Source organism: Desmodus rotundus, chromosome 9 (assembly GCF_022682495.2).
Source record: "Desmodus rotundus isolate HL8 chromosome 9, HLdesRot8A.1, whole genome shotgun sequence".
NCBI classification, from domain to species: Eukaryota; Metazoa; Chordata; class Mammalia; order Chiroptera; family Phyllostomidae; genus Desmodus; species Desmodus rotundus.
Window position 1 is genome coordinate 18606154 of NC_071395.1, and position 24238 is coordinate 18630391.

The 24238-nt window shown below is 35.9% G+C and overlaps 1 protein-coding gene across 3 annotated transcripts in view; it reads right to left on the bottom strand.

Annotated features, from left to right (window-relative positions):
• Nucleotides 1–24238, bottom strand: part of LRBA (LPS responsive beige-like anchor protein) — a 503590-nt gene that overhangs the window by 392867 nt on the left and 86485 nt on the right. For all 3 annotated transcript variants that reach the window (XM_053911800.1, XM_024569215.3, XM_045202618.2), the window contains exons 22-29: nucleotides 23823–24015; nucleotides 11052–12113; nucleotides 9907–10085; nucleotides 8900–9053; nucleotides 8353–8533; nucleotides 4945–5072; nucleotides 4364–4471; nucleotides 1148–1307 (exon numbers count right to left, since the gene is read on the bottom strand). In XM_053911800.1, coding sequence (XP_053767775.1) covers nucleotides 1148–1307; nucleotides 4364–4471; nucleotides 4945–5072; nucleotides 8353–8533; nucleotides 8900–9053; nucleotides 9907–10085; nucleotides 11052–12113; nucleotides 23823–24015 — 2165 coding nt within the window. The remainder of the gene's footprint in view (nucleotides 1–1147; nucleotides 1308–4363; nucleotides 4472–4944; nucleotides 5073–8352; nucleotides 8534–8899; nucleotides 9054–9906; nucleotides 10086–11051; nucleotides 12114–23822; nucleotides 24016–24238) is intronic.

The following is a 24238-nucleotide window of genomic DNA, read 5'->3' on the forward strand; positions in this document are numbered from 1 at the left end:
CATTTCTGTGCCCAAGCTTTAATAGGGTCTGGCAGCAGGTGCATTCTAGGAATTCCTAAGTATCTCAGGGAGCAATATGACTACCTTGCTGGAGAGGACATGTAGAGAGACCATATGAAGAGACAGAGGCCCTCCAAACCAATGGAGGAAACCAAGGACTTCAGCTGAGACCAAGCATCAAGGCCCCCAGCCGAGTCATTTCAGTCAATCAGCCTCAGCTCGCGGAGCCATCCCAGTGCCATCCTCTCGGAGGCACTAAAGAGGTTCGTAGAAAAACCATCTCAGACTTTCCAACACGAGCTAGTGTCATCTGGAGCAGGGATGAATCATCCCAACTGTACCCTGTCCAAACGAAATCCACAGAACCATGAGAATAAGACAGAGAGTGGAGGTCCAGCCACTCAGTTTCAGTGTGATGTGTTACACAGCGGGACATAACAAAAACAAGGGGCTTTCCTTGCCCTCCAGGGTGTATTCTTAACACAGAACCCTGAGTATAACATAAAAACATAATAAAGACATAAGTCATTTGTAACTCCTATACTCAAAACCCTGCAGCAATTCCCCATTTCCCTTAAGAGTAAATATCCACCCCCATTTCTCCTGGCTACATTCCTGATATTTTTCTGTTTGACTTGTCTTAATACTAACCACCATCTAACATACAATGTATTTATTACATGTACTTATTCCCTATTCCCTCTCACAAGAATATAAGCTCCATGAAGACAGACTTTTATTTTCTTTTGGTCATGAATATACCAAGGACCCAATAGGTACCCAATGAATATTTGTTAAATAAATAAATAGCCTCCATTGGGTGGCAGCTATTTCTACATTCAATAGTTGCTCTTCTAACTATACATTGTAAGTGGCAGCTACTTCCATAACCCCAATTATTACTTGAATTGAGAGAATAACATTTTCTCACCTTTTAGTCAAATAGCTCATTTAAAGAACAGAAGTAATCTCCCAATTGCAACTAACTACATGGTACTCAAAATATTTAGTCATTACTAAAAATAAGTGTATGCTCTCACTTTCCATATAAATGGATTTCAATTCCAGAATCAATATTTTAACCACTATAAGTAGGTAACAGTTTACTTGAATTTTGGATACCAGGAAATAAAACACAGAAACTTACCAGGAAGTGATAAAGTCCCGCTTTCACTACCAGATTCCTTAAACGGCTGGCTACGCCTTTCATTCTGAGGTTCCAAAATGTCTCTGTACTTCGAGACCATAAGAACAGAGATAAAGTATACTACAGCCAAGGCTAAAAACTGAGCTTGTTTGCTATCCTCCTGGGGAAAAATAAAAGTATTTGATCACACCACTATTAAATAACATGGCTTAATTTTATTTTACATGACAACATTTAAGTATAAAACATGTGAATAAGTCTTTTGATATGTGCATAAAATAATAAATTCAACTGAGCAAAAATCAGACAAAATATTTTGGGAAAATGCCCGTAAACAAGAGGTTTTATGCTTATGAAACATGCAAAGAGAAAAGTGGCTTTTTTTTTTTTTAAAGTAACTCAACCTGAAGAGATACGTCTTAATATACTTTATAAGAGTAAGCAAATAGTGATTTTCATTATATATGAATAAATATTTTTACTTCTAATCATAAAAATTAAAATACGTAACATAATAATAGTTTTCCTAAAAGATGAGCATTCAAGAGAAAAAAAGTAAGGTTATCAAAAACAGAACAGGATGCCAAAGGAATCAGGAGTGTGTTAAAACTAGTAGAAACAACCAAGTATCAGACTGAAAATACAGTGTATGCAAAAAAGAAAAGGAAAAACTAAATCAACCTCAGAAAGAGTTCCAGCCTTCATCCTACAGACCGAGTCCACCTACACATCTGTACATCAACAACCTCTTTCTCTAGTCAAATTCCCCATCTTCGAAGGGCCCTTCAACACATCACTATTCCATAACTTTTCAAAAAAACAATTTAAAAGAAAAACTCAAACTTGTCCACCAAGTCCTGAAAATTTAACAGTATTTTGAGTAGCAGAGAATTTTAGGATAAGAGAAACAAAGAATATTGATGCCCAGCAGATAAATAAATGGAAATTAATGGTACAAATGAAACTAAAAATTAATAACCAGTGTCAAAAGTTTGGATACAATCAATTTCAAGGAAAAAAATAAGGTATCCAAGGAAAAAAATAAGGTATCAAGCTCCACCTGAACACATCTACTTGATACAATAAGACATATTTGTAATCTGACAACAATCTATGTCACTTCTGAAGTTCTTGTGTAAGGATTTATTAATCTTGATCAAAAAGATAAATGTATCATCATTTTATCATCAACCATCCGTTTTCTCTTGACATGCCTGTGGTCCTCTGCCACGCCATCCTGTCACCTATTACAACAGCTGCTAATGATGTCAATGTTAAAAATGTAGACAAATAACTTACTTGGTCTTAACTTCTTAATCTGTTATAAATTACTTATGCCCACCTAAATCCTTATTTAGCCCCTTACTATGCCCAATGTTTACTAACTAAACCCCTGAAATAAACTGTAGCTGTCATTTATTGAATATTTACTGGGAGCAAGGCACTGTGCTGTGTATTTCATACACTTGCCTTAACCCGTTCAAACAAAATAGGGACTAGAGTCCCAAAATAGGGACTTAAGTAATTTTCTTAAGGCTATAGCAAATGAAAAAGCATATGTAAACCCAGATTAGAATGATTAAATACCTTAGCTCTTAACCTCGGGGAAATAATTTCTTTATATCCCCAATCTTAGGTCATTTCTTTCTTCATCAAAGTTTGCTTTTGCTAGAAGAGGCTCTGAGATAAGGTTTGGGGACTATGAACTTTTCTCTTTTCTAAAACTCCTATAAGGTGATTATAGATCTTTTATAATTACAAAAAAATTAAAAATATTTGTAACTTTAAGAAGTAACAACATAGATAGGAAATAGTCTAATTCTCTGTCCAAATATCATGATACAATAACTTGTTAGCAAGTTCCAAAGAGCCATATCATACAGAGCCGGAGTGATGAGTTTTGATTTTAAATCCTTTGAGAAGAGATTAAAGAATTTTTAAAGCAAAAAAGTTGTATCCTCTATTCTAAATTTTTAAAGATGACTCTAGGAAATACAAAGTTATAGGGCAAGAGACTTAACACCTGCTTAAGAAAAGAGAATGGGAAAAGAAGGAAGCAGCAATATTTGGTTCCAAAATGAACCAGTCGGTGGGTTCTGAGGAAACAAAACTTGATGGTTTCTTAATTAAAGGAATAACAGCAGCTACCAAAAAGAAAAAGAAAAAAAATGAAATCTAAGGAGGCAGTGTAATCAAATGGTTAAGATCAAAATTTCAAGAATCAGATTCCCTAGGTCCTTAACTGACTTCCACCTTTTATTACTTGTTTGATCTTAAGCAGATTTTTTAACCTCATACTGTTATCTTTTTTCATAGGATTACTGGGTAAATTAAATGAGATAATACATACAGAACATCCAGTTCTGTGCTTAATACACAGTAGGTGTTCAATAACTATTAGCTACACTATTAACAAATTATATATGTGTATAAAATGTAGTGAAGAACTCAAAGGACTAAAACCCCACAGGGGAGAAAATTAAAAAGTGAAGTTATAAAGTTTACAAAAAACATATGTAATATAGAGTATGTAGTACTTAACACACAGTAACTATTCAATGAATATTAACTATGACTATACTCAAATCTTGGTGAGTAGGATCACAAATGATTTTTATTTTCATATTTATACTTTCTTATATGACTGAATAATTTCTGTATGAAACTGGACCATATTATATATCAAAATCAGCTAAAATAAAACTTTTTCATCTTTAAAAAATTAAAACCACCACAGACGGCAATTCATTATGTACCATTACATCAAATTTACACTCCTTTGAGGGGAAAAAACCAATATTCAGTAAAATATAGGCCATTCAGACTTTGAGCATTGTGGCCCTCTCGGAGCATGGCCTTGGAGTTCAGGTGGCTGGGTCTGAATCCTACCATTTCCTAGCTCCAGTTACTTGACCCAATTATTCAAGCTCTCTATGCCCCAGATTCATCATTTATAAACTGGAAATTACAAAAGCACACAACTATAATAATGTGTTCTTCTTTTTAGTATCACTGCTCTGATATATTAGCTCCATTTATATAGATAAAACTTTCCAATATTCTATGATTCTAAAATCATTGTCAAAAAACTGGTTTCTAGGCCTTCTCTCTACTCGACCATTTCATATCACAAAGAGTTTTCATTCTCAATACTCTGGGCCTGGAAGGAAATACATTTCAACTAAGAGAATATGTGAAAGAAACACTGTTACTTACAATGTCTCTGAAGACAACTGCCCTAAGCCGATTAATATCCATGTCTTGTAGGAGCCTGTCAAAATCTCTCACTGGAGATATACCACCGGTTACAATATCCACCGGACTCTAAGACAAAAAACATATATACACATTACACAGATTAAAAACAACAACAAAAAAACCCACCATGGTATTCCAGGAACCAGAAAAACAAGGATATAACTACTTGTTTTTCCTACTTCTCTCTCTTTTTTTGGATGCTGGTTTAGAGGTGGGGGGTACAGAAGGGAAAAGGAAAAACAAACTTCATGCTAACTCACCAGTACATGAAATACAAATTGACATATTTGAAGGGAAAAGGTATTGTAGACACAAGGAAAGTAAACATTTCGAAAAGCAGACAAGATTAAGTATAAGCAAATCTTTACTGTGTATTTAAATACAAATATTTGAATGTTATGTCCACAGACTAAAATAACTATTTTAGGACCTCTGTCAGATTTATTTAATTTAACAGTGAAATGAACAAATAAATCTAAGACCTTAATCAGAAAATAAGAGCATGCTTTTTTATTTAATTAATGATTCTGCATGCTTACCTTTGCCGCAGATTTCCCCATGGGAACCAGGCTGTGCACCGTTTTCTGGCCTTTGGCTGCATCTCCTCTCATTTTCATTTGCGAATGCTGCTGACACTCTAAGCAATTCCTGACTGCTACTGCACACACTGTTATTTTTTTTAAAAAGAATGGGTAAGAAAAGAAAACTGTATTCAAGACTATGGAACTGATAAAGACCACCTACCCAATACGATTTACATAGGGTGTTATTTAAACAGATTACCTACAGCAAAGTCCTAAAATGCCCCTGGACTTTCTCACCTACTGTTTGTTTTCTGACTTTGGTAGCAACTCTGTTAGGGGCCACTGCTAAGAGGGACTCAGTTCAAGAATCTTAACAGGCTGCTGTTTCTTAGATCTCACCTAAGCTACTTGCGATGATCTTTCACTAAGAAAAAGACAGGGGAGAAGAGCACTGAAAGAGATGCACAAGAAAACAGAAAGCAAGGTCCTGGACAGTATGGCTCAGTCAGGTGGAGCACCCTCCATAAACCAAAAGGTCACGGGTTCAATTCCTGGTCGGGGCACCTGCCTAGGGTGTGGGTTGGGTCCCTAGTCAGGATGCCTACAAAGAGGCAACCAATGTTTCTCTTCCTCTCTCTCTCCATCCCTTCCCCTCTCTCTAAAATCAATAAGCATGTCCTCAGGTGAGGATTTTTTTAAAAAGCAAATCTAATTGCATGAACTAGTCTAGGACAATAACCTACTACTGTCGTTAAAGTTAAATAGTTAAACTGGAAACTTGTTTGTTTTTCTTATGTATTATTACAGTATGATATTAATATGGCAAGAGAGTATAGCATGTATAGGGAATATTTATAGGGTCTACATTTTACTGGCTGTCTAAAAGGTGAAAAACATAAAGAGACTGTAATTACTATGTAGTCCAAAATTACTTCTGTGTTATCTCACCAACGGGGCAGCTACTTGAGTTATTTAGAAACTCATTTTGAATTTTAAATGATGAATTAGGTAATGCACAACTGACTACTGGTTGCTTGACATCATGTAATCATCTCAATTTCCAACCAGATCAGCAGCACTCAAGGAATCTGACCAGAACGAGAGTGGGAGAGCAAATTAGGAAGAAAACAGTAAACTTAAGTGGGCACTTTAAGTACTGCCACTACTATATCGCTATAGACACAAAATTGAGAAAGAGTGGAATTCAGAAAGATTCCAAAAATGAGCACCAAAAGTTGGAGAAAAGGAAGGAGGGAGGCGGGGAGAAGAGGAGGAAGAATATGGAATACAGCTGTCAAATCTGGAACCAGGCCCAGGAAAGGAACTTTAGTGCCACTTTTGTCACAGGTGACGCAAAATCAAGTCGGGGTCTGCATCACGGTGTTTATAACCACACAGGGCTTCCTCTCCTAGTTTGGCAGTCTCAGGAGTGCAGGTTCCTTTCAGTGCTGCCCTCTGACCCTCCTTCCCCCAACCTCAGGGAAGAACGGGAATAAGACGACAAGGGATCATAAGCTAACCACACTCTACTGAGTGATCTTGGACAAGCTCCCTTCTGAGTCTTGTGGCCACCTAAGAAAAGATGGTGCTGAAGGAAATCGAATTTCTCTGTTTTTTTCCACAGCTCTGAAAATGAGGACAATACAATACTCCCTAGCTTCCAAACCTAAAGCTTCTTGAGTATAGCAAATCCTTGCTAGTGCATCCTTGTATTTTTAAGTCTAGAAATGTACTCTTTTTAGGAAAGTGTAAAGATTTTTTAACTGCCATTAACAAAAGCAATGGAGCCTAAATATTTTAATTATATTACCAATAAAAAATTTAAGGAAGTATACTGTAATAGAGAAAGAGTAGAAAACACTAAACGAACTTCTATATTCACATTCCAACTTCACCAATAGACATTTTGAATTTTGGTAAGTTTCCTATTTTCTCTGATCTTGACTTTCCTCAAGGAAAAAAAAAAAAGAATGCTGACTCACTGTGAAAATCAGCAATAATGACAATTACAGTAGTCAGTAAATGATAGCTTCTTTTCTTGTGCTCACCATTTGAATCTTTCTTACTTAAAACTTTAGAGCTTCCTAAAAATTGTTACACCAAGTTCATTAGAACATGCTAAGTTTAAAAGTACTCTGAAGAGCATTTTGAGTAAGACTAATCATTGTACCAAAATGTATTTGTAAGTACAAGTGTATTTCAGTTTACGTAACACATTCTTACTAAATATGGGAAAATACTTCACTGACTGGACTTTCCACTCCTAACGTTATATTTTCATAGGTGCCTTAGCTCCAATCTATCTTCACAAGCCATCACGTGTAACGGTTTTGCTTCCGGTCCCCCCTCTCCACCTACTTCTCCCCATTTCATAAGCAAATCATGAACTAAGTCTCAGTATTTACAACTGGATATGGGAAACCTTCTGCGTGGAAAAAAATTTTTTGTTCACGTAACGAAGCCCTTAACACTAAAAATTCTTTTCATGCATTTTACCTTTCCCCTAAGGGAGACTGCCCCCAGGAGGAGAACAGAGATTTAATCATTTAACTACCTGCTTTAACGAATTACCGCAGCCTATTTGGAGAAAGGCCGTATTTGCATGATGCCAGTGGCATCTAACTTATCTAAATACTAACTTATCCTTCCTACTCAAGTGTATTGGTAAGAGAAGCATCATCAACATCACCAGGACTTCTTAGACAAATCTAAGCCTCGTCCCAGACCCATATAAGCTAATCTGCATTTTACCAAGATCCTCCCTGGTGAGTCATATGTATGAATTATCTTTTTTTTAAGTAATTTTTTATTTTTCAATTACAGCTGACAAGTAATATGAGTTTCAGGTGTACACCACAGTGACCAGACATTGAGATAACTTGCGAAGCAACCCCCCCATAAGTCTAGTGCCGATCTGACACCAGGCACAGTCATTACAATATTGCTGACTATCTGCTCCATGTACCCGCATCCCCGCGACTGTCTTTACAATGGCAGTTTGCACATTACCTGGGACTTGTAGGAAAGACACTGTGAGGCCTCATCCCAGGCCTACATCATCTAATCTGCATTTTGACAAGATCTTCTCTGATGATTCACGTGTATACGCAATCTTTTTTTTTTTTTTTTAATTTGAGAAGTACTAGATTAGAGCAAAAAACAACTAGGGAAGGACAGGCAACGTTGACCACAATTAGATTTTTCAAAACATGCCCTTCCGTCTTCTACCCAACTTGTCAAACTACTACTACATCATAGCACGCACGCAGTCCTTCGTGCTCCACAAGTTAAAAAGGTAGCAAGTGACAAAATGACTACCACGCATTTGCCCAACAAGAGGAGAGAGATAATATTCAATTTACTCTACTGGATTACTGAAAAGTTTTCAAGTAAACTTCTAACTCCTGGGTTTTAACAGCTCACCTAGTCGGAGACACTGCCGCAAAATTCCTCCAGATGACATATTTTTTTCAGCTTCTATTTCAGTGAAGCCAAGAGAACTTGCAAATATGAGCACGTCCACAAGGCTGATCAGCCTCTGCAAAAACGTCACAGAGGCTTCTATTGAGAGGCCCTGAGTCGGTTCAATATTCTCCAGCTCATGCTGTAGGGAATAAAGTTTGACAATTACCTCTGTATTCTGATAAAAATCTAATTTTTATTAGATACATCCCCTAAAGCTCCAAATTTTATAAAAAGCCAGGCTTTCAGAAATCTAGTACCACAGATTTCCTTATCATTTCATCTAAAAAAGGCAAAGGAGACATACAGGTAAAACATGCCAATCATGTTATATGCACTAGCTGACATACCCCTAAGGAATCAACATTCCTTTTAGTCCTTTCATTCCTACTGCTTTTGATTTACAGCACCTATAATGCATAGTAACCACCACACTCAAGTTCTAATCAACAAAGATGCATAAAAGTCATGTTTTCACACCAATTTTATATAGTAGTTAAGTCCTTACTGTAGCCGATGTAGCAGCTGAAAGCAATGGCAGTATCCCCCCACAAGCCATGACCATATTGTCCATCACTTGAGAGATGAGATGAATTGTGTTGTGTACAAAGATGACATTATCGCTGCTATTCACGAAGTCCATAACTGTCTTTGTTGAATGGCTGTCCAAAGATAAATGATGTTTACTGATAAAGCTCAAGAAAGGAAATCACAATTTGCCTACTTGAGGGGAGGGAGGATAAGAAGGTGCTTTTGCTTCCTCTTGAAAGCTGAGCAAGATAATGACGCAGCAGGCATATGGGGTGTATGCTTCCTCAGAAGGTGCAGACCATTCCATGCCAGCAGTCACTATCCAGCCCCTTTTTCAGTGCTGAAACATAAACACTACTCATCTGACACTTGATATAAAAGGTTGAACTAACTTATCCTTAACTGGGGACAAAACTCGGTAGCCATGTGGTAAAAGTTAAGAGGTAAATGGCGCTAAATGTGCTAATGAAAATGAATTTTATACTAACATTTTCTTAGATGATGCCATAAAATGCTTTTAAACAGAATAAAAGTAGCATACAATTAATAATAAACAAATTAGGCTCTTTTAAAACCCTAAATCACACAATCAAGGATAATCTGAAAAACATAGATTTTTTTTTTTTTTACTAAAAAGTCACTGTAGAAGTGAATATTATTCTTAAATCCCAATTTTTTTAGTACTTCTAAAAATAAACCCACTTGGTGGATTATATGTTGTAAAATATGCTACAGAAAATAAATGTTCACCAAATTTTTTTAAAAGAAAACCTTATTTTCAAGTGTTTGTAATCCAGATAGAGTAACTCATTTTTATAATGGAAAATAAAAGTTAATTCAGTAAAACCTTACCACAGAAAGAATTCATATTCTACTTTTTAACTAAACACCTGAAATTAATTGCAAAATGTTAACTATGTAAACTTCTTTGAAAATAAAGGCTGAAATTTACACACATCTTCTACAACAAACACATGGACAAACCTTCTCCACATCTGTATGTCTGTCTCTATGGAAAATAACAGATCAGTGAGCAAACGCTGATGCATCTGAGACCACTTGAACTCAGGAATACGAAACACAGTAGATCTGGAATCCCTCCTCTGCCCATTAACAGCGTCGGGTGCTCCTCCTTGCCCTGAGAGCTCCTGACGTCTTGATGTCTAATACAGAACATCAAAAGGTAATAAAATTAGTTCAATTTCAAAGGGTGGCATTAATAAGGAATTTAATAGCTTCTATGCAATTCATCTAACAAATACATTTTAAGATACTAAGGAACCAAATTAGAGAAAATTACTAATGAGAAATAACAATACTGCAATGCAGTTAAAGCAGTTATCAAATATACCAAACTACCACAATTCAAAATAATTAGCTGGGAACCATGTCAGTGTTACCACCAGCTAATGTAGCATTTTATAATGGGATTCAAGGAGTTCTTTGTTTTGAATATTAGCATGAAAGCAGTATCTGGTTTATAAATTGGCTAGAATTGAGAACAAACAAAAAAGGCAGCAGAATAAAGAATAAATCAATGAAATAGGAAGGAGGGAGAGAGAAAAAGTTTAGAATGAAGCAGGAAATGACTATGCAACCAACCACTGTCTCATGAATACTGAGATACTGGTAAAGGAGAAAGCTGGGACTCTCTGATCTCACAGAAGTGTCTCCCTCTTACAAAGTAAACAGACTTCATGGAATAATTTTAAACCAACATACTTCATAGAAAAACTATACACTAGCAGGTAGTTCTACAGGAATGTAATCCTAGATTTTGTTAAAAAAAAAAAAAAACCCTAATGTGCACACTGTGTGTGTGAGTTATCAAATAAAGGGTAAAAGGCAAGCATTACCGATGTCTGCTTTATAAACTAAAATTATGCCAATCCTGAAAATCAGAAGTAGTAACTTTTGGTGATGCTGTGGTGAAAATAATAAAAGCTGCCGTTAAATGAACAAATACTAAAAACCAAATGCTGGGCTAAAGAAATACAATCTTTACCTTCATTGCACTTATGTAATTGCAAATAGGATACAACTAAATGCAACATAAAATAAAATGTAAGTATATACACTTGCTCTATTTTAACTCATGCAAATACATTTCAAGAAGACAATATAATCACCTCGGGCACAGGCTGAAGAGGCTGAGATGCCTCCACACTGGTGCTGGCCTTTAATTCCAGTCTCTCGGTATCTGTGGCAACACTGGAAACATCCAACTTGGCAATCCTCTGCTCATAAGTAGTAGGAGACTCGCAGGTATTACCATGAGCATTATTAATCACTTTGGTTTCTCTAGTCAAGTTAGCTGTTTTCTTCCCTTCCTGCAGCATCTGACCAGGGTCTGCTGGTACAGTTGTCTGGGACGCAGCAGTGTCTGGGGAGGTAGCTGAGGGCCCTGATGCTGTCATAGTCAAGATTCCAGAATCTTTAGAATCTTGAGTTTCAGCATCAGTTTGCTTCTTACTTACAGTTTCCTCCTTTTGGAATACTAACTTTTGGTCATTACTAAACGTGTCCAGTCTTTCCCCAGCTTCCGTTGCACCTGGAGACAAACAATTCTCTTGAAGCTCTGTGGGTAGACTGGCTCCCTCAGTAGGACTAGAGTCTACCTTCAGTTCTACATAATCATCATCATCATCTTCCTCTACTATAGACTTATCCAATAATTCTGGCGCCTCTGAAGCATCCTCTTCTGAAGGAGAACTTACTGAAGCAGTTACTTCACTGACAGTTGTATCTTTGCCCACTGTTTTCGAAGTATCAGAGGAAACAGTCCCTGCTTCCATTATGTCAGAAGGTAATTCTAAATCAGCAGCATTGTTTGTTTCACTTATTGATGTTTCCTCCAAAGGAACTTCATCCAGTAACCCCTGACTTTCTTGCCCAGTTTCCCTTCCTTCATTAGATGTATCACAAGTTTGCAGTTCAATGTTGGATGCAGAGTCTGCTGAACTTATCTTCTCAGTACTTGAGTTTTCATCATTATTTCTGATGACATGAGGAGATGCAGGAGAACCCTTCATATCTGACTGCGGGGACCCTCCAGAAACACTGACATCCCCACCAATGCCAGAGACTGCTTGAACTGAACTTGATGAGCATTGCCCTATGTCTTCACCAATATTTCCCTGGTGTTCTCTAAATACATTAGCAAGGTTTTCTTTGTGTATTTCAAAGGTGACCTAGATGAAAGACATATACTCAGTCAAAACATGCAAAAATGAACAAAGCATGAAGAACATAAAATGAATATATTTAAATTTTTTCAAATACACTGTTTATATAAAGTAATAAAACAAATTTCCTGTAACATTCTTAATAAAATAAATCCTCAAATTCCAAATAGTCAAAAAATAATAATCTTGATGCTAATAGGTAGCATGGCATCAAAACACAGTAAGAACTTAGCTATTTAGACTATCCTTAAAGATGCACAGGAAAGGAAAACACTATTCTACTGGCCTCTATTAACTTGTGCCAGGACCTAAGTATGTACCATTGACAGGCGCTTGGTGAACTAGATAATACATTGTTTCGACAGCAATGAAAACTTGTTTCCCCGTGATTTATCCTCAGCAGTGATTAAAAACTATCAATTAATTATATTCACAATTACAGCAGCTCTCCATATATTAAGCTACCAAAATTTCTCACTAAGCTAAAAATATGAATTCTTTTAGCAGTGAAGATAAAATTCAATGCTTCCCTAGAGGTCAAGCATAATTTTCAAAGTCTGAACTGGTCCCAAAGAGCCTGAAAGTTCCTGTCAACCCACCCTGCACCTCTTCACGCCCGGTGTGCGTGAGCGACTGCCGTGTACTCAACACTGTGAACACCCCCATACCGTGCTTAGCCTTTCACCCAACTGGAAAAAAAACTGATTGGAGGAAAAGCATAAGAAAGAGCACTGTGATTTTTAATGTCAAAGGTTTACTATTGTCTATCTGTTCAAGTTGTCTTACAGTCAACCATTATGTGATTGTCATTGGTGTTTCAATGCGAAATGCCTCAAAAAATTATAGTGCACTGAGCACCTGGTATTTATGTGATCTGTGTTCCTTAGGTGATAATTGTATCAATGCAGAAATGATCTCCTGAAAATCAGTTCCCCAAATAAACTGATACTTTAAGAAATCAGATCATGTCTCCTTCTTACTCAAAATTCTCTAACAGTGTTCACTCAATAAAATTCAAAATCTCGAATGCAGTCTCTAACATTCTGTCTTACCTAAGGAACACAAGTCACATAACTACCAACCACACAGTGATTTTTGAAAATAGATCATTTATTTCTACCATAGCCAGTGTTTTAGAATGAATTTAGTTGTCAGTAGTTATTGCTATTACTTTATTCAAATTAAGAATTTTTTATTATAAAATTTATCAATCAATCTCTTGCTAGTTCTGCCTCCCAGGGATGCCTTGCCTGGGGGCTTTGGAACCATCTCTGTGGGAATTTAAAAGCCTAGATATTTGACTCCAAGATGTCAAAAATGTACAAGAATACTAATTTTTCTTCTGGATAAAACCAGTAAATGTATATAATGGATTGTACATTCCTCCCATTTGTAGTCAAGTTTGTTCTGAGTAGTGCTTTGCCTTTCCTAAGCAAATCAACTGTTTACAGCTTCTTCTGGATATGAATATTAAAATAGCTTTTAAAATGCTGAAGTTGATTTTTTAATTCCCCTTCATGTACTCCAATAGCCTAAAAGCAAAATGGCAAATAAGCAATTATCACTGCTGTTATCTTTTTGATACTGTTTTCCTAATAGTATTTGTGACTGATAATTTCTAATTAATTACCAGATATTGTTCTAAATTACCCAGCTAAAAGACTAGTCATTAATCTTCACAATCATTTGATAGCTAATCTATAGCTGTTTGCAATGTTTGGAAAGCACTTCTACAAACTACCAGGTATAGATATTCATGAGCGAATAACTACGACATTTCTTTTGCCATTACTTTCAACTTAATTAGCACTCAAACTTACAAATTAGAGATAAAAGATGAGGGCAATACATCAAGAAATTAACATTTTAATGATATATTTAAAATTTTTTTAACCTATGAAAACTGAGACTTTTAAATGTTAGGCATTGTTTAGGAACAGGCTTTCCTTTTTAAGTAAATGCATCTTTTTCACTGTATTTTATTTTCCTACAAAAATACAAGCTATGATATGCTAACTACTAATTCTTAGGTTACCAACCTTCCCACAGTTGATAAACAAGACACATCTTTAAAAAGAGCAGAACCTTCCCTGATGGGGTGGTATCCATAAGCATAGCTCAAAATGATCACCGCCACACAACCTATTTGTCAAAGCCACTGGTCTCACACCTTCCACGACAATGGTATAAGGTCACAGATATAATAGTTGCAATCAAATTATAGATATTTATGTTTTTAAAAATTTACTGATTTTACACAACGCACCTTGTTTACACATATAAATACTATGGTTCAAACCCAACGTCTTAAACGCTACCCTGACTAGCGGAAAATCAGAATAAAGCTATACAAAGAGAGCTGCCTAAGAGCATTAGTTATGAAAATAGCCTAAGTTCAAGAACAAAGGGAAAAAAAATCCCATGAAGGAAACAAGCCATACATATAGTAAACATATATAATAAACTTAACATTTTTTGAAGAGGTAATATATTTTGATGGGGTGTCGAAGACAGCACCCCAAATCAGCATGATGGTGTACTGAATATTTTAAGATGAAGGAATTTGAGAAACAGCAGGTACAGGAGGGACTCAGACCTCTCCATCCTCCCCTGAAGCAGGTCACAGATTGAAAAAAATAGCACCTCAACCAATTTTTCCAAATAAAACTTTGGACAACACCACAATCTCAAAAGAAAACTTAAATCACTTATCTATTCACACCTTCCTAGAATTACAAGTGGTCTGAGAGCATCCGACATTAATTACATCAAAGCTACAGCTTTCACTTTTAACTTCACTTCTCCATAATGATACACTACATATACACCTAATAACATGCAGCCATGAAAATTCCTGTAAGGAAACAAAATAAAAAAAACAAAAAGACCAGACTCACACAAATAGAGAACAAATGGCTGCCAGAAGGGAAGTGGGTGGGAAGTAGTCGAAAAGGCTGAAAATGTTGAGGCTTTATTACTTAATATACTTGAAAAATAAAGTAATACTGCTTTTGAAATTCAAAAGCAAAGAGAAATGCGAATAGGAATAGAGTCAGTAACACTGTGGCAAGTTTGCACAGTGACAGAATTAGTGTGATGATCATATTCTAAGGCATATAAATGGCAAATCACTACATTGTAAAGCTGAAACTAATATAATACTGTGTACCAGTTATACTTAGATGAAAATTAAATGATTCCCTTTAAAAATCAAACCACCCAATGCTAGTAAAGCTTTGGGGGAAACAGGTACACACCAGTGGTAGCAACATATTGGGGCAGCAAGTTCTAAGAAGCGACATGGCAGAGCATACCAAATGCGACGACAATGTCCAAACACCTTCACACCTTGGACACTAAGCTAAGAAGGAATAAGGGAAATGAGAAGAGGAACCAGTAACTATTTGACCAGTTCCTCAATTTTCCCAGGTACTGAGTGAGGCACGGTGCACTCATCACTCTTTCATTTACATTTTCTGATGAATGAATTAAGAAAGAGCCAGAGGTTTAATAACATGCCCAAGTTCTTCCACAGGAAGTTAAAGCCGGACTGCCTGAGGCCAAGGCTTCTTTCCACTACCACAGGGTAGCTGCCTGAACCCAAGCGCCCTGGGCCCACGGATTTCCCCGGCAGTGCTCTCACACAGGCCGGGAAACTACAGCAGCACACTAAATCCAGCTGCAGCCCGTTGGTCTCAATAAAGCTTTGTTAAAACACACAAAAATAAAATAAAAATAAATAAATGCATGTCAGAAGTATAACATTAAGTGAAATCACTGTACGATATCACAAACACAACCATAGTTTCTGTGAGAAAATAACTGTATGTATGTATATGTTTATACACATAAGACTGACAAGTTTTGCACCAAAATGTTAACATTAAGCCAGGCACAGGTGAGAGGATAACGGGTGGTTCTTACTTTGCATGTGTATACAGTTGTACTAGGTTCCAATTTTCCCACAGTGGGCACGCCTCATTTACAAATGTAAAAAATAATACTACTAGTCGGTTAAAAAAATTTAAAGCTAAAGAATACTTTAGCAATTATGTACAAAATGGGGACAATTCATGAAATGTGAACATTTGTTATAACTCTTAAAATTTATTTTAAAAATATATAGCTTTAATTATATAGCCACCATAAACATACAAACACATGTGTATTTATATATGCCAGGTTATGGCTTGTGGTTTTTTAAATACATTTAAGAAACTACTTAGAAAATTCTAAACAAAATTGATTTGCACCTGCTTTAAAAAAAAAAATATATATATAACATTTATTTTTAGGGAGAGGGGAAGGGAAGGAAAAAGAGGGAGAGAAACAATGAGAGAGGTAAATATCTATTGGCTGCCTCTCATACAGGCCCCCACCAGGGGGACAAACCTACAACCCAGGCATGTGCTGACCAGGAACTGAACCAGTGACATCTCGCTCTGTGGGACGATGCCCAACTGAGTCACACTGTTCACAGCCCCACCTGCTCTTTATCCAACCTAAACTGTATTTTCTTCTGATAAAAAATGACTGACATTTATGTTTAAGCCATTTCATCACATTGTTAACATCAGGTAAAATCTTAAGATATTTCAAATAATCTAAAATAATTAAATACCTTACCCAAACTAATCCTATAGGGAAAAATATAAATCATATTGTATTTTTAACTCAAGTGCAAATAACTTTTATTATTTTAAATCCAGTTATCTAAAGTTTTTAGTTTTATTTGTTTAGAAAATAAATTTTTGGACAGTTCTCCTAATTCAGAATATATAAAATGACCTAAGTTTTAATTAAAGAGTAGAAGCATGTTAGCAGACCAAGTGAAAACAGTATTATTTAATTACTCAACTTAATGTTCCACTTGAAACATAAAAAAGAGAAAGAAAAATATAAATATTGAAAACCTAAAGAACACCAGAAAATAAGGGAATTAAAAGATTACTTTTAACAGGTACACATTTGAAGCCCTGTGACCAAAGTAACCAACACGGTGTGGTTACCCCAGAAGTGCCTGCTGCTGCTTACAAAGCCAGTTCAGCTGCTGGAGGAGGGAGGCACAGTGACAAACAGCTTCCCTGCTACCAAAGTGGCAGGGAATCTATCACAGTGGACAATAAAATCGCAATTGAGTTTCTTTGGCTTTTTATAGCAGCTGGATGTATCTTAGTGTAACTCTGCAAAAGCTATCTAATTCTGCAACATTAGTTTTTTACACACCACTTCTTTATCAAAAACCATGTTATAACTCTGAGAAATTGAGATTTTAAATGGTGCAAAAATGAAAAAAATAACCTCACATTTCAGTCATTTCAGTATCACATTCATGAAAATATTTATAAAGCTCTATATTTAGTATTTTCAGAAGAAAAAATCTGATTTCACAAGTTCAGTAGAATTTTAACAGCATGCTACAAATTGTCCACCTAATTACTGAAGCACTTCAGCTCTATTCTAACCTTCATTAAACAGTGATCTGAAGAGTCTAAAAGTGTAAGTTGTCCATTTTACCTTAAAAATAAATGTCAAAATATTAAAATTCTAAAAAATTGACAAAACAATATTCAAATAAATTACTTCATATAACCTTATGAAACAGGAAGGCTTTTAGTTCATAAAGGAAATTCACACAGAGATAAAACTAGAGGACACTTTTTATTTATTTACTTATTTTTATTCAGTTACAATTGTCTGCATTTCCTTCCCTTCCCACCACCCCACCCCAGCCAGTCCCATCTCCCTCCCCCCTGATTTTGTCCTTGTGTCCTTTATAGTAGCTCCTATAGACCCCTCTCCCCACTATCCCCTCCCCACTCCTCTGTGGCTATTGTTACAATGTTCTTAATTTCAATGACACTTATTAAACATTAAAATTAAAGGTAAAAACCATAACAATCAACTTACAAGTAACTTCAAATTTTTCTGCCCTGGCTGGTGTGGCTCAGTCAACTGAGTGTGCCGGCCTGTGAACCAAAGGGTCTCCAGTTCAATTCCCAGTCCCGGCACATGCCTGGGTTGTGGGCAAGGTCCCCAGTAGAGGGCACTCGAGAGGCAACCACACATTGATGTTTCTCTCCCTTTCTTTCTCCCTCCCTTCCCCTCTCTCTAAAAATAATTAATTAAAAAAAAAGACGGCTTCTGCAGCTGTTTCATGGGCACACGTGGGTTGGCATGGTGCCACATGACAGTTGAACCAAAGAGCCCCAAACAATGTTAATGTAGCTCTTCCTTCTCCTTCCTGCAACAAATATTTAATGAGCAGCTGCCGAGTAGTCAGCACTATGCACAGGTCTATGGGAGATAGGAAGAAGCATAAAACCTGTCATCTCTGCTAATGGGAGCTTACAATTAGCAGCCAAAATAAGAAATCACTTTTAACTAATAATATGTAATATGAGAGGTATTACAGAATCATACATGATTAAATGCTAGTTTACCTTTACTACATTATTCATTACTGCTCTTCTTCATGAACATGACACTTTCCTAAGAAGAAGAAAAGAGAGAAGTGGAAAGGAAGATAAAGAGGAAAGATAAAGGCAGAAAAGGGGGGGAAAAAGGTGGGCAACTCGACACAGTGTGAAAATAAATGAGAGACTCCACAGCATGTTTGACCACGAGGGGGGAAGGAAAGCAGAGACAAAGCAGACGCAGATTTACTAAGCACAGAACAAACAGGATAAAAGAAGTATGTTGGGGGAAGACATAAGGCATAGGGTACGGAATGGATGAAGGGACGTTGGAGGGAAACCCGGAGAAAAAGACATAGAGGAACAGGAAAGAGGCAAATAGTGGCTAAAAGAAGAGAAAGAGAACAAGCAAAGAGGGAGACAGCCAGCTAGGCAGTGATAGAGGGCAGCCACAGTCGGTGCCAATAGCCAGGGAGAGGGGTGTGGAAGATTGATTAGTGGCAGGTTGGGAAAAAGAGTTCCTCCTAGGAGAAAAGAGGGGAAGAAAGAGGGGGAAGGAGGGCACTGGGCGGGGGCAGGAGAGACACTTTTAAAGAGACAGCAGGAGAAAAGTTTAAGTGCTGTGAATTCATAGAGAATGACGGCAACCTAGCATACCAGAAACTGTCACATAGAAGTACTTTCACTAGCAAAGTCCTGAGAAATATAAAGGGTTTGGGTAGGTACAAAGGAACAAAAAGTATAAGCCATGAATGAACAAAAATAAAGATGTAACGAAGTATGATACATGTTAGAAAGACTGGAACCAATATAGTCAGACAGGAGATTCTGGTCAAGTGAAATAGTAGGTTAGGTAGGAAATGTGTTTTTTTCCCAAGGGAAACTTCTCAAGTCAAAGATCAGGTAGAAACTATTTTGGAGGAAAAAAAAAAAATCTTATTTGCTTTCTAAGAAGAACAAAATGTTTATGGAGGTAACATTATATAAGTTTTTTTTAGCTTAAAAAATCTAGAGGAAAATAATACCTAAGGTTACTAACCACTAGAAATATCCAGAGTAGAAGTGATGTGAACATGTATGAAGAATTAGAAATCATTAAAAAAAGTTCAAAGTACATAAAAAACAAAACTTAACGAAAGTAAGAAATCTAACACTATCAAGGGTTAGACAGTAACAATTCTACTCCTACTTATATATCCTACAGCACCGCTTTTTCAAATCGAGGATAATTCAGTTAGCAAAACATGGAATCTCTTACTGGGGTGTTAGCAGCAATTTTAAATTTTAAAAAAAAGGAAAGAGTGCATCACTACATAGCAAGGTTTAATAAGGGTAAACATGTATCATGAAACCTCTGTTTCAGGTTTGTGGAGGGAGGGGGTGTGTGTGTACATCCATACCTGTTCACAATAAATTTACTGTGAGCCACAGTTATAACAAGTTTGAAAATGACGACTCTTAAAACCACTGCCTTTGAGCACCTGAGTTATTCATAACATTGAAAATGAATGAACCAAAGTTATATGTAACAATTTTTAAAAACCCTAAAAACATAAGGTTTGACAGAAAAAGACTGTCACAGAAGAGCCCAATAGTATGATGTCCTTTTCATAAAACATAATAGGCAACAATAAATAACATGATTTAGAAATACACTTTTAACTTTTTAAAGGAGGAAATGATACACACAAAACTCAAAGTACTGATTAGGTTTGAACTGAGTAGGGATGGGGTTGGATAAGAGAACCACAGAGCATGTTCTTAAGTTGGAGAGTCACAGTTCTTCCTTCACAACACCCCCGAAGCAGTGATGTTCAACCGGTGTGCGATAATGCCTACCTATTGGAGCGCTGACCTCTTTTCCCTTAGACTGTCAAATTAAAAAATGACAACAGCCAACACAACAATAGTCGTCCAGTGTGAATCAATCAAAATTATACCTATTTTTATCAGATCAGCAAAAAATATTTTTTCATGTACCGCAGAATTTTAGTAACTAGTTTATTGTGTGCCATGAGAAAAAAGATTGAAAATCGCTGCTCCATAACATATGTGCTACACGTATTATTTTAGCTGTAATTGAGTATTTTAAAAGTTGTATTCATATCAAACATGAAGTGACTGGGGCACAAACCAGTGTGCTAGCAGTAAGAAGGACAACAAAAGGATTAATAAGGTAAATGACAAAGCTATAACAAAGGAAAAGTCGCTGGGTATTTAATTCTATTCTTGTAATTTCACTCATTAACTCTGAACCTCAATTACATATATAGATATACATTTGCCATTTTTAGATTAGACCTCGATTGTTAAAAAAGTTGAGAAACTTGCCTAAGTTTATACAACTAAAAATTATTATAAATCAGAATTTAAACCCAGAACTAACTATCCTGTCTCCATGATCTCATTACTTACACAAATAAACTGGTAACTAGGTGTAAACATTTAGTCGTAACTGCTGAAAAGCACCTTAGACATCTCCTAGTCCAACCCCTTTATTCTGTAGATGGGAAATTCAGAGAGACGGCCCTAAACACCCCTATGGCTTCAGCAGTTCTCAAGTTTTTTGGTCTTAGGACCCTTCACACTCTTAAACAGTACTAAGGCCCCACAAACATCTTTTATTTATATGGGGTATATCTATCACTATTTATCATATTAGAAATTAAAACTAAAAAATATTACATTAATTAAGAAATGTCTAATTTATTAGCAGTAAAGCCATTATGTTAATAAAAAATATTTTTGAAAAATGAGTTTTTCAAAATAATGAGAAAAGTGTTATTTCATATTTTTTGCATCTCTTTAAATTGTTGCTTAATAGAAGATTGCTGCATTCTAAAGTCTACTTTTGTATCAGTCTAGTGGACTGCTTTGTTTTGACGGGAGTAGTGTAAGAAATCCACCCTCACACAGACCTGCAGCTAGGAAAGGAGAGCCTCACACACTCCATGAACAGGTCTCCTGGGCTCCCACTGTCTTCAGGCTACACGTTAAGGATTCCTCCTTGAAAGGTTGTATTCCCCTCACTATCCATCCTAAGGACTTGAACAGACAATTACAGCATCTACAAAACTACTGAATTAACATCCACTGTTTAGAAAATCTGAAAAGTCTAATTTATACTGGCACTTTCCTAACCTACAATCCTCCCAGATATATCTGAAATCCAATCCAAATGTATATGAGGCCCAAACTCAACCTATTTTTCCCATGGGTGTTTATAAAGGGAAAATAGTCCTAACAGAAAAATCAGCCCAGCTTCCAGCAGCCCACTCCAACAGAAACCATAATGGCTGGGCAGCAGCGCAAACTAAATAAAGATAGACAAGAGGTGGCACACAGTTGCTGCAAAGTACCAAATAGTGAATATTTCAGACTCAGGAGCCATACAGTTTGTGTTGCAAATACTCAACATTTGTGGCATGAAAGCAGCCATAGAATATACATAAATAAATGGGAGTAGCTGTGTTTCAATAAAACTTTATTTTCAGAAACAGGTCAGGCCAAATTTGGCTGGACCCTGCCTTAGTCTAAACCAGTCAGTTCAAAAATGTAGTGGCTACAACAAAGCCACTATATGTGATTTTATAAAATCACATTTTTTTTCTTATTTAGCATTGAATTGTTCTCAAACCAATTTTTAGGGTAATGTTTCCAATCTAAGATATCTTTGTAACACCTTATGCTAGCAATGCACCTTCCTCTCATTTAGGAAGAAAATAGCAGAGTGAATAAACCTTAGGTATGATCAAGTAACTAAAAGTTATTCAAACACATAGAAAAACTATATATTTAAGGATTGACAATGTATTCCGATATAACGGCAAAATACTCCAGAGTAATAACTATAATAGTCAATAAAATGAAACATTTAAAGATATACCAAATTTATCATTTCAGTTCCTTCTACTCAATTTATAATATAATTATATATTTATATTCCTTCTGAGTATAGAAAGAGTTCACAAATAAAATACGAAAAGCATAAACCATAAAAGAAAGAAATTTTACTACATTATTTGAAATGTAAAATTTCCTCAGAAGACAAATGCCATAAAACTCCTGAAATGGATAAGCCACAAACTAGCAAGACATTCATAAACAACACAGCTAATAAATGATTAAGACCGAGAATATATAAAGAACTCCCACAAAACAACAAGAAAAATGCAAGTTAGTATTATGGTGGTATAGCATTTAAAATTTATCCAATGAGCAAATTGTGAAAACTCCAGCTGTACCAAGTGATGAGATGATATGAAGCAATGAGAACTGATAGAGCACTTCGGACAATTATCTTAGAATGTTCAACATCTGCATCTTAAAAGTCAATAATTCCACTTCTAGGAATATATATAGAGAGAAACTTCCAAATATAAACAGAATACACCAAAAACGCTCCTCATCTGGGAAATGGGCGAAGGCACACCACGGAACACAGCACAGATGAGATAATGAACACAAGCACTTGGGTCAATGTGAACGAATCTCAAACAACAGGTAAAAACAGGAAGTGACCAAAAAATGCATTTATCACTTATGTTAAGTATAAACATTAAAAATAGAATTCTTTAGCGTTTAGAGTTATATACATGTTGTTAAAAATATACGTAAGACATAGAAATTAAAAAAAAACACCAAATCCAGGTTAGAAGAGGAAGAGGGAGACTAACAATGGCAGACAAAGCAACTGGAATAGGGAACCTAATTTCATAAACAGTGGTAAGTATATTATTGCTCATACCTTTTTGTATGTCTAGAATATTTCATTAAAAATTTTAAACAAAAGTTATACATAAATAACTTAGAGTGGCTTTAGTTTAAAAAAAAAAAAAAAAGACAGATTAGGAGACTCTTCCAAAGTGATTTTTTAACTGGCTGAAACACTATCATAGGGCAAACCTCAGCCAGAGCTTTTCAGTTTCCTGAACCACTTCTGTATGGAAATGCCGGCTCATCTTTGAATATACTGCGCCACCTTGTGTTCAAGCTTTAAACCATTATAAATTCAGAGTATCAGACCTGAAAATGTCTACTCAGTAATATGCTGTTTCATGAGGTTTCACTTTAAGTTTAGTACACATAAAAATGACATTTGAAAAAATACTTGTTTCTGAAAAAATTGGAAATACTTTATATTTCTTTTCAGTTATTTCCTGTTTTAATTGTTCATTTGACTTTTGGAGAATAACCTGCCTTTTTTCCCTTAACTTTAAATATATAAAATGTTTAAATGAGTAAAACTCAAAATTACAGACATTTAAAATGCTAACAACACTTTCATAAAGAAACTTACCTTCGAATGCGTAATTGATAAGGTGTCCACCCACACGCGCCAGCCACCCCACTCATACTTGACTGCATGGTAAAGCAGGATTCTGAATATGGCATATACCATTTCCGTTATCTTTTGCTCATCAGAATTTTTAGGATTAAAGTAGCAAAGAGAAAGCATCCACTCTTGCCACACAGAACACTGTAGCAAGCTCCTAAAAATTACAAGAGGATACTAAATTACTTAAATCATCTGAAAGAATTCTAAAAAGTAGAAGTTCAGAACAAAATAAACAAAACACCCACCTTCGTCTATGTATTCAAACAATTAAAGAATGTGGTAATGAAAACTCAATTTAACTACATGGTACATTACTCACATACCCTTAATGACAAAAAGCACATGGAAAATTCATTTCACCGTGTTTTTTAAAGCAG